Source organism: Sitophilus oryzae, unplaced genomic scaffold (assembly GCF_002938485.1).
Source record: "Sitophilus oryzae breed Bouriz unplaced genomic scaffold, Soryzae_2.0 scaffold_961_pilon_pilon, whole genome shotgun sequence".
NCBI lineage: Eukaryota > Metazoa > Arthropoda > Insecta > Coleoptera > Curculionidae > Sitophilus > Sitophilus oryzae.
In genome coordinates, this window is record NW_022147596.1 from 1 (window position 1) to 12,127 (window position 12,127).

The 12,127-nt window shown below is 33.7% G+C and overlaps 1 protein-coding gene across 1 annotated transcript; it reads right to left on the reverse strand.

The window, feature by feature from the left end:
• Positions 1-1,224: 1,224 nt before the first annotated feature.
• LOC115891066 (serine protease persephone-like) lies at positions 1,225-8,678 on the reverse strand (the record flags this gene model as incomplete). Its single annotated transcript, XM_030911463.1, has 5 exons — positions 8,544-8,678; positions 7,665-7,800; positions 3,212-3,309; positions 2,875-3,038; positions 1,225-1,421 (listed from the first exon to the last, which is right to left on the reverse strand). Coding segments are annotated over exons 1-5 (661 nt in total), but the record flags the coding sequence as incomplete, so codon positions are not given.
• Between the last annotated feature and the right edge of the window lie 3,449 nt (positions 8,679-12,127).

Sequence of the window (12,127 nt, forward strand, 5' to 3'; positions counted from 1 at the left end):
ACTAATATGGCGTCTAAGTCGCGTTTTATCCTAAATTGGGATAATTATAGTAAAAATATTATTTTTATGATTTAGTTAGAGACATATGTCAGATGACAGTGAAGGAAAACAAAACAAAAGTATTTAAGTGTGGAGGATGTTTGAAGATCATAATTATTGAAACACTTTTAACCGACTCTGTAACTCGTTACTCAAGGCAAAAAAGTTAAACGCAAACAACTTTATTGATAAATGTATTGTTTCTACTTTAAAAAATACTAATGGGCCTTAAAATTAAAGAATTTTTAAAAAAATTCTTGAATTTTTTTCTAGTAAAATGAGGATAATTTATTCGCAGTCGAAAAAATTGTTTCCGCGTGTTGTTTAGGCTCAAATATTTCAAGTTAATGTATTCAAAAAGCAGGAATTGCTATTTTAGGAACGAAACATTTTCTTATTCAACAACATGGCGGCTTTCACTTTGTTGTTTTGGAGATTAAGATGGAGTAGTTCGAGTAGTCGCATACTGAACTAATAAAGTCGCAGTTCAGCCTTAACAGGTAGTATACTGATTGCTTAATTTAGTCATCCTAGAGTCTAGCTTGTGCCGCCCTCTATATTCTAAATAAACGAGGGAGTAGATAAAGTGTCGGTAATATGTCGATGTATATTTAAATTTAGTTTTATATGTACCTTTCTTATGTCCCATTTTAATTAATTTTTTTTTATAAATACAAAAATAGCACTGAACTGTCTGACTTAACAGAACAATGAAGTGAAAATTTAAGATTTAAGGTTATGATTCAATACAGTTGCAAAAAGGTAGTAGCTCGACGTCCTACCAACGTAAGAATAAGGAAATCTTAACAACGTTGGAATTAGTAAAACAGACGACGTTTGCATAACGTTGGAATAGGTCCTGAAAGTGACGTCGGAAAACTCTTTATTGCCCAACATTGTAACTACGTTGTCCGAATCACCTAAATATCACTTAAGCAAAAAAGGTTACAAGATAACGTTTATTCGACGTCGCAGAAGCTTTTACTTTGTTGTAGTACTAGTTCAACGTCGGCACAACGTTACAACAACGTTTACATTTATTTTAATACCCAAGCTACGGAGCTAACTATTTTTTGTAACTAATCCAACGTTGCGTTTAGTAAACATGTGGTCGCAAATCGTGAAAATGCTACTTGGGCTAGTAAATGGGACACATTTTATATTGTTCTGTAGCCATTATATTACCTGTATTTCCCCATCCAGTTATGATCAAACTAATAGGATCATCAGGCGAGGTATACAAACAAGCTGGATAGACTGTCCTGGATGTTGTTACGTCCTTCATCAGCTCGATCAAGCTGATATCGTTGTGTTTTGACGTGTAGTTGTAATCTCCCAGTATTACGTTTTTTACTTCTATATCTTGTGCGTCCTTAGTATCACTAAAACAGACATGTTTTTAGTTTTCATAATATGAATATGGATTAAAAAACGGCGTCAGAGACAGCTTTGAAATGAATATCGCTGTCATTTTATATGTAAAATTATAAGCCACCTGGGCGCTGTTTTTTTCCGATCGTACGGTATGTTCTCAGTGAGTACTATCACAGAATATTTTACTCTGGTACTATATAAATTTTTGCGATAGTTGATTCAAGTGTTTGGTAGATGATTCTTTTAATTTTTTATTCTTGAAATTTAAACTAAAAAGAGAGAAATATAAATACAGGGTGTTTCAAAAATCATGTGCCATTTCCCGTGAGGAGATTCCTCACGTAAAAATAAGACTTATCTTTTACATCAACAAAGCTCCGATTCTGTTTTGATATACAGGGTCGTTGTTATGTATGGAAACGGTCCATTATTAGGTAAAATATAGGAGGTAGCACAAAATGTTAAATACAAAAGTTATAGAATTTTTAAATATCTATGAGCGAGTAATAAATTCATCTATACAGGGTCGGTCATAAGTCGTGGCACATCAAAGTTTTTTTTTTAAATAGAACCCCCTGTATATTAATGCATATTTCAATTCTTCCTTCAATTCTAAGAAAAAATCGAAATACACACAATGTACCTCAAACCAACCTTTCCCGAGCTATTGACTTTTGAAAATATCACTTGAAAATATACAATAATATACAGGAAGTTTCATTTAATAAAAATGAAGTTTGATGTGCCACAACTTTATGATCGACCCTGTATACTTAAATTTACTAGTAGCTTATAGGCATTTAAAAAACAATTGCAATAGTATCACAGTTTCGGCAGAATGACATCATTAAATGAAACTGAACATATCAATATTAATTCAATCAAATTGTTTAAATGATGTTCAAAAGTCAATAACTCGGAAACAGTTGGTTTGAGGTACATTATGTGATTTCGATTTTTGCTTAGAATTGAAGGAAGAATTGAAATATGCAATAATATACAGAGGGTTCCATTTAAAAATATGAAACTTTGATGTGCCACCGATCCTGTATACATGAGTTTATTACTTACATTACATTACTTGCAAACTTCTACACCCTGTATCTCTGAAACTAAACATTTTAGGACATACATTTATACTAACTTTTTTACTTATTTTTATCTGCAGAATATGCTGCCGAAGTTTCCGGAATACAGTTTGAACCACCCTGTATATGTATATCAAGAAAAAGTACGAGAAAACTACCCCCACCCTACATAAATTTTAGTATAAAGATTTTCCAAGTCCACCGACGACCGATTTTGACCGTTCAAATTTATTTTTAATTGGTGCCCTCTAACGGATAAACGAAGCACTTTTGTATAGAGGTAAATAGTGCGCAACAAACTTATGTTGATTCAAAAAATACGTAGTAGTTCTATGTCGACGGAATATTGGGACACCCTGTATCCTTTACTTACGTGATGTTGATCACTCCAAAACGAACCAACACTGGGTTTTTACAGATGGCACAGAACATACAGTGGGCCGCTGTTAGGACAAATTTGGTTGAAATTAATGATCCCGAGCATCTGTTGAATTCTATTATATTCTCGTCGGAATCGCTTCGAAAACCTAAAGCGGCCTAAAATAAAATATAATAATTGAGAATGTTGATTTTCCTATTTATGAATTTTGTCCCGACTCCCTTGAATTTTAACCCATTATTTATTTAAAATAATCATTAAAAAAGTTGTTTTTTAAGCTTTTTAGGTACAATATTGTTATTATTGTTGAGTATAGAACAAAAAATCTTACCATATGGGGAAATCTGCCAATTTTAGCATCTTCTCCGTTGATTATATGGAAATTTATCTCGGGTTTTATCTTATATTCTTTTATATATTTGTCACACACTGAAAATAATTAAACAAATTGTAAATATACATAAAATAATTAAAAAGTTACTGATTTAGGTTTTAAGTATACGATCGAAAAAAAAACGGTGTCAGCAATGACTATGAAATGAAGATCGCTGTCATTTTATATGGAAAATTATATGGGGAATGTCATCGATCGTTATTTCATTTATAACACATATTAGCGTAAAGACATATTTAAAAAAATCGAATATGTTGATATATTTTTTATTCATATTTTTGAGATAAATGAACCTATATTCGATACCAATTAAGCTTTTAGTAACGTCATAGAAGACCCGATTTTTAAATTCATTATTGCCCACCATCAACTTATTCGACGCCGGCGCCGGGCTGACTAAAGGTATAGTACATATAGACATACACTGATAAAAAAGGTAGACTTGAACTAAAGTCGTCATCGTTCTTGAAAAAAAAAAATTAGTGGCAAGACAATTTATTTTTGCGTAAAAGAAAATATTTTGCCTGAAGAAAAACTCTCTTAACTGAAGAAAACTGGTTCTCTTGAAAAATTCGAAAATTTCTCTTGAATCTATTTTCATTCAACCAAGAGCAAGTTACTTTGTTTTAAGATAATAAGACAAATACGCTAGGAAGTACTTCATTCAAGAATCATGGCCATTTTTCCAATAGCTAAATACTCTTTTGATGAAAAATAACGACACGCAAAGACGATGACGAAGGATGGTATATACAATCAGTCGGCAGTCCGATCAGTCGTACGTCGCATTTCATAGGTCGCACATCATAGTACGTACGAGTTTTGTTGCTTGGAATTTTCCACTTGGAATTTTGCATAATTAGCTTTTTAAACGCATATCGTATAACAAATTAGTGATCGTTATTAACATGCATTTGTCATTTTTTATGGACAATATTTAGGATATATGGATTCTTTAAGGAGTTTCTGAAAAAATGGAAATTAGAGCATTTATTTGCTATATTTGAAGGTAAGAGACATTTACCTAATGCACTTGTTTAGATAATACATGCGTGACTATAGATAGAATAGAATATAGGAATCGATTTTTTTATGCAAATAATTACAAAAATTCTAGAATTTCTAGTCGCCGTATTAAAAAATTCAAAATGTGACCAAAGCGTATAATTTTAATAATTTATTTGCTTTACTTTGATTAATCGTGATGTAACATTTTTTTGTAATTTGTAGAGTGATGAACCACCCCAAAAAATACCAAGGAGTGAAGAAGCAGAAATAACTACTTATCGAATCGAGGAAAATAATATCACTTTACTTACTACAGACCAGGAAAACCTAAATTTATCAGAAAACAATATACCTCGTAATATGCCTGTATATGAAGTATAGACTTCTCTTAGATCAAAATAAATTTTAGTTGAGTCAATAGTATTCGCTATTGGTTTAAGAAAAGTGTTTCTTTAATCAAGAAATGTCCCTTTTCAATCAAAAATTTTTGTATGAATCAAAGAGGCTATTGTTCTTGTAGCAAGAGCTTCTTTGCATATTCATTTTGGGTCAAGAGTGAAATACTTTGGACAGATAGATTCTTCTATTCTCTAAAGTAATTTTTTAAAGCTTATGAAAAGATAGTTAATGCTTTGGGTAAAGAAACGTCGTTCGTGGCCCTATTGAAAAGCGCCAATCTTTTGGGTCAAAGTCATATTCATTTCGACTGAGAGATCCTTTTTTTCAGCGTAGCTACTTTTGTTGCGCAGCACATTAAAAAACTGCGCAACTTGATCTGCTGCAAGTATGAATACCTAGGCAACCTGTAACGTTGTGATCGCAGCTTGGTTGCGTAGGATACTTTTTTGTTGCGCGCAGTTTAAGAAATAGCCGTGTGTGAACATTTGTTGATGAAGGTTGCAAGTGCAGCAAAAGATTACTAATCAGTTGAAACTTTTACTGCGGACATTGGTGCAGTATTCTGTTGGTATGCCCGAAACGTATATACTTTTTTTCAGTTAACTCCAGGATTTATATGTAGGTATTTAGTAAAGAATTAACCGACAAATTATGATGTTGTCGAAGTCAAAACAAGGGATTTGGAACAGAGAACAAGTAAAATGTTTGATAGAAGCGGTAGAAGCAAGGGATGAGTGTTTATGGAACGTAAAAAAAGTCCATTCTATCACATCCAAACGAAAAGACGAGCCGCTATTTCGGAAATTTCTTCTGAATTACATATACCCGATATATATAGGATCTCCTACGCGGAGCAAAGGGCTTCAGTGAAAGCTCTCCATCGGGTTCTGTTTTTGGCAGTTGTTTTTGCTTCCTTCCATGTTGACTCCTAACTGTTGAAGCTCATCCAGTATGGAACGTCTCCATGTTTGAGCAGGTCGTCCTTGCTTTCTTTTTCCTTGGGGATTCCACTCCAACGCTGATCTCCCTATATTACTATCAGGTTTCCGCAAGGTGTGAACTATCCAACCCCATTTTCTTTTGCGGATTTAATCCTACTTCTTGTTGGTTTGTAAGATGAAGCAGGTCGGTGTTACGTATGGTGTCTAGCCAAAAGATTTTAAGTATTTTCCGCAAGCAGCGATTGATAAATACCTGTGGACGCTTGATGGATATTTTTGTCCCTCTCCATGTCTCGCACCCATATAATAAAACTGGTATGACGTTGGAATTAAATATTCTTAATTTTGTTTTTATGGAGAGTTGAAGGGAGGTCCAAACTGATTTTATTTGTCCAAAAACTCGCTGCGCCTTCCTGATCCTGCTAACAATATACGCGTCTGCGCCACCGTTTGCTGTTACAATACTTCCCAGATAAGTAAACTCTGTTACATTCTCGACATGTTTGATTCCTACATTGAATGGAGTGTTGTTATTTGTGTTAATGCGCATTGACTTTGTTTTGTCGATGTTTATGCTTAATCCTACTTTGTCTGCTTCTGTTTTTAGACGTCTGAGCATCACTTCCATGTCTTTGAAGGATTGCGTTGTGAGACAGATATCATCAGCATAATCAAGATCCGTCAGATGCGATGTCAGAGTCCATTGTACTCCCCTAATGTTTGCTGTGGCTTTAGTCAAAACGCTGTCGAGCACGATATTAAATAGAAGCGGCGATAATGTGCAACCCTGCTTTACTCCTGTCCCTAAGTTAAAACTGTCGCTGGTTCTGCCGTTGTGCAGCACATTGCATTCTGTGTTTCTGTAGAGTTCCTTGACTATATTAATTAGTTTTTCCGGAACACCTTTTTCTTTTAGAGTTTTCCATACCATCGCATGGGGGATACTGTCAAAAGCTTTGACGAAGTCTATGAATAATAAGAATAAAGGTGACCTAAATTCTATTGACTGCTCTATGATAATGCGCAATGTGTTAATATGGTCAATGCACGAGTGGTTCGGTCTGAAACCAGCTTGGTTCTCTCTCAGAGTAGGCTCTATATAGGAGTTTAACCTTAAATGAACTATAGAGGATGTTATCTTGTTAATGGTGTTTAACAAAACAATACCTCTCCAGTTGTCACAGTTAGTGGTATCTCCCTTTTTAGGGAGTTTAATAATGAGACCCTGTTTCCATTCATCTGGGATGATGTTGGATACCCAAGCTCGTGTAATTAGAGGATGCAGTATGACTGCTGCTGTGCTAGGATCTGCTTTGAGGAGGTCTGCAGGAACGCTATCGGGCCGGCTGCTTTATTGTTCTTAAGTGTTTTAATAGCCTTTTGTATTTCTTACATATACCCGATGAAGACATAAAAAAGAAAATTCACATCGTCTTCCAAAAGGTACACACACGATACCTTGAGCTGTGGGTGGTGTACTGTCATGTACTGTTGAATGTTGCCCCTCCAAGGCTGCGGCTACAAAAATATGTTGCAAAAGTAGCGCTTTGGTTTGAACATATGAAAACTTTTTTAGGCAGCTGCTGCATTTCGTTTTGGGCTACTTTCTGCTGGTGTATGAACACTGTATGCAACTTTTGCAACGACTAGCGACTGCAAAAAAATTGCACAACAAAAGTAGCTGTGTCTGGTACTACCATAACTGGGATTTAAATTTCCTGCTGTAGATTCAGGTAGCTCCGCTGTAAAAAATGTCAGGTTGCCACATGACACTTATTTATTTATTTCCTGACATTGTCATTCGTTTTGACACTTTAGTTTTGTATTACGAGTTTTTGATTTAAATGAATTATTGTGTTGTGATAATTTAAGCTTAGAAATTTTTACTAGCAGACCTTGCAGTCGAACATTGTTCTTTTTAGAACCTCTTTTAGTGCGAAGTGTAAAAGATAGCTTAATAGCCGTAAAAAACTCATCGCAACTTTATTAGAATATTTTGGCCGGAAAAGCGGTAGTAATGACCTTATATGAACTATACTTACTTCTTTCACTCATGCGTTTCCCGTTTGGTTTTTTGCCATCATCAATGTCATTAGTGCTCCACACTGTTCTACTGTCTACTGTCGTTCTTTCTATCGTAGGATTTCGGTCAAAAAAGAATCCATGACAGCAAACCACCTAAAAAAATTGTAATATTTATTATAAAGTTTTGCAATATTCTTGGAAATTTTGGTAGTACTTTTGAGAAACTTATCAATAAAGTACTAAGACTTTTAATTTTTTTTCCATTTTCGAATGATTTTTCTCGGTATATTTGATACTTATACTTAGTAATTAACGCAAAAAAACTGTCGATAACTAAAATCATCTATTAAAATATATAGAAATAAAACAAGGTGTTGATGTCATATTTTGGTATTTAAAATACTCTACGTAAAATGCTTGTAAACAGAAAAAAGAACCTTGAAAGGGAATAATTACTTTATAGGTATAAGTACCATTCTACATGAATTATATATATTATATTAATATAAGTTATTATATTATATATATTATATTAATATAAGTACCATTCTACATCTAACAAATTGAAGTGGTATTAATAAGTGGTATCCTATGTAGTATGTTAAGAAATATTTTTTAATTATTGGGAAATAGTTTTACCCCTGTAAACTACCTAAAATATAATTTTTCCTGTAAATTTACTGTTAATTATCAAATAATCTATATTATATTTACATCAAAAATATTAGAACAATGTTTTATACCGTATACCTGATTATGTACTACTGGGTACTATACTCAAGTGACCAGATTTTTACTCAACCAACTCAGGCAAGGCAGGAAAAGAAAAATAGCCGACACATTTTTTTTCTTTTTAGTTAATGAATAAATTTTGATGTTGGAAGACTGAATATTACCTCTTCATCTTTAACAAATCCACACCTCAAAAGGTCATGTTTTCCATGTCTTTTCAACGAATCCATTGCTTCCTCGCACTCTGTTATCCTTTTGCATATCCCAGGACTTCCTAACTGAACACATGATGATCCTTCTGCAAGAACAAATTTAAAATTAAAGTATCTGTTAAGGCATAGTTAAGATATTTTTGATTATACGAGAATATACCCTATGCAAATTATTACAGACTATATTATTTAAAACATATCAGAGAGTATTATATCCTAAAGATAAAAGTTTGTATAAATATTTTGGGTTTTCTATTTTGTTGATAATAAATCACAGACATTATATCTACCAGATGTTTCATTAAATTCAATACTTCCGAGTAATAAAATAATAGTAAAGATAAAATACTAACGACAAAAATAATTAAGTAGTATTAAATCTTGTACCTAGGTTTGCGTCAGAGAATTTATTTTTATAGGTATGGTAGGTTTGTATCTCTTTCATCTTGTGGTATGATAATATTATTCAATAATTATTACTTAGTGCCAATTTAAAATGTAAATACACAAAGAAGGTTGGTTCCGATTCCTCTAAGTGAATGTAAATAAAAAAGGTAAGAGATTTGGTATGTATATGACATAAATTAGGATTGGTTGACGTATTAAATTGTTTTTGGTGACCTCCTGTTTCACCGGAAATGACTACAACTTTTGATTTTTAAATGGCACCCTCGGTATTTTTTTACTTTATTCGATAGAAAATGACATTTTGAATAGAATGACATATCATATGTCAACTTTTGACATTCCCGCTTAATAAAAAATCGTATTTTAAAATTCAATCTAGAGTGTCAGAGTAAGAGTGATACAGGATGTGACCGAAAACAATCGAATACGTCAATCAGTCTTAATTTATATCATATACTAACATACCAAATTTCGTTTTTTAACTAAAAAAATAAAAAAGTTATAGGGGTGAGCCACTTTTGAGACGCACCGGTTAGGTACTATTGCTGACTACAACAGTAACTATTGCGTATTAAATTAGGTGTGGAACTCCGCAATTGACAGCTCATGTCACTATGTCACTCACGCTATTAGCAGAGACAATCTGCGCTTATTGTTTTATTTGTAATAATTGATGTCCACTGCCAATCAATATACTAGACACTATAGAATAGAAAACCCTAGAGAAACAAGGAAGAACCTTAAAAACCCTTAGAAACAACTAAAACCAACGACTCCCAATGCTGCAAAATTCGGTTAACTACTGCCTAAAAGAAAAACAAAAAAAAAATACCAACAAGATCATGATATGAAATGACTTATGATACCTGAAGAGATAACCATCTGGTCTGACTTCTTCAGCCTTATATAGAAACTCTTGCCAATATACAGGGTGGTCCAAGTTGTATTCCGGAAATTTGGACAGCATATTCTGCAGATAAAAATAGATGAAACAGTTCGTATAAATGTAGGCCCTAAAATGCTTAGTTTCGGAGATACAGGGTGTAGAAAGTTCATTTTTATTTCGATTTTATCCAAATAATTTCTGAAGTAACGTCAATATTTAAATTAAAATTGGTGTCTAGAAGTTTTTTGACATGAGAAATTTGGATTTTGATGTCAATATGACTCCTACTGGTAGAGGGTGTGTTGTAACTGTTTTGAAGCGTAATAACTTTTGTCCGTACCTGTATAAAACTACCGATGGAAAAAATATACATCTCTGTGATTTTTTACGTAAAAAATATCTCTTTGTAAAAATCCCTACAAGCAACCGTTCTCAAGATATTTAAAATGGAAATAGTCAATACATGCCATTATTGACGAAAAATAAACGCCTTGAGTAGATAGTTATTTCACTGAAATAATAAATTTGGGAAATTATTATTTTTTTAAAATTAATCATATTTTTCTGCAAAAAAATTATGATAAAACAGTTTTTGTTGAACTTTTGGTACTAAAACATTTCAAATTTATGATTATGAGTCTAATAACTATTTAGTCAACATGTTTAATTTATGTCAGTGATGACAGGTATTGATAATTTCGATTGCAAATATCTCGAAAACCATTACTCGTAGCGATTTTTACCAAGAGACCTTTTTTACGTAAAAAGCGTCGTAAATGTATATTTTTTACACGATAGTTTTATACAGGCCTGAACAGATATTACTCTTCAAAACATGCTTCTAATAATAGGTAACCCACCCTGCAATTGAGTCATATTGACATTAAAAAGACTCATATCAAAAATTCCCAAACACCTGTTTAATCCAAGCTCATTGCCTACACCTTGTACCTCAGAAACTAAGCATTTTTTGACATACATCTATACAGACATTTTACTTATTTTTATCTGCAGGAATATGCAGAAGTTTCGGAATACAGTTCCGGACCACCCCTGTATACTATGAAGTCATACTTAAGAGTAATTATATATGAAACAACAACCCCTGAGTTCCCAACTGACAAAGGGATACGACAGGGAGATTACGATATCCCCAAAGCTGTTTAGCAACACTAGAAGAAATCCTCCGTCAAATGGACTGGACCTGGACCAGCAAAGGATTAAAAATAACCAACCACACAGCGTTCAATGGGACGAAATATGCTGGAATTAACAAGAAGAAGACCGTAAAAATGAGTAGATACGACAAAGACCCAGGCAATAAATGTCAACAGATCAAATCCCTCAAGTGGAATGGGCAGGACATCTGCCAAGAAGGACGGACAGATGGACCACAAAAGTACAGCATAGGTACGAGAAAATACATACAAACATGTAACGAATATAAATACCTAGGCGTTACTTTCGATAAATCCGGGAAACATGAAAACGAAATAAGCTCGAGAACAGTCAAAATGCAATAAAATATCTGAATAATATGCTCTGGAGTAACGAAATAGGTAAGACAGAAAACTAAGAATTTATGATACAATAATCAAGAGCGATCTGTTATTTGAGGCGGAAACATGGAGGTTAACAGAGAATAACAAAGAAAATTACTGGCAGCAGAAATGGACGCGATAAGGAGATCAACACAGCCATCAAGACTTGATAGAGTACGAAACGAGACAAAATGGGTAGACAAAAACTATAGTAGAGGAAATAGAGAGTGCCCAACTGAGGTGATATGGACATGTGAGAAGGATAGACAACACGCGACTGCCTCAGAAGGTACTAAACTGGTTTCCACAAAAGAGAAGGAAGTGGGAAAGACCAAGGACAAACTGGATGGGGGGTGTCAAGAAGGCGATGAGCTGAAGGGATCTGCGTGACGGAGACTGGAATGAAAGAAACCAATGGCGACTAGGCATCGCAGAACATCGAAGGACGTTTTAAAAGCATTATATATATATCCACGGGAATTAAGATGCCTAGAAGACCAAACCTGAGATGGGACCTTGATTTAGGAAATTAGTAGGGATAACATGGGTCCACATAGTCAACAATAGACAACAATGGGCTCACAAAGAGAGTATCTACAATGGGCTACAAAGAAAGTATCTGAACATGAGTTGAGTAAGCTCAAAATGATAAGGATGATGATGCATTTTGTACTAAATAATAAAGAGATAGCCAAAGAGTT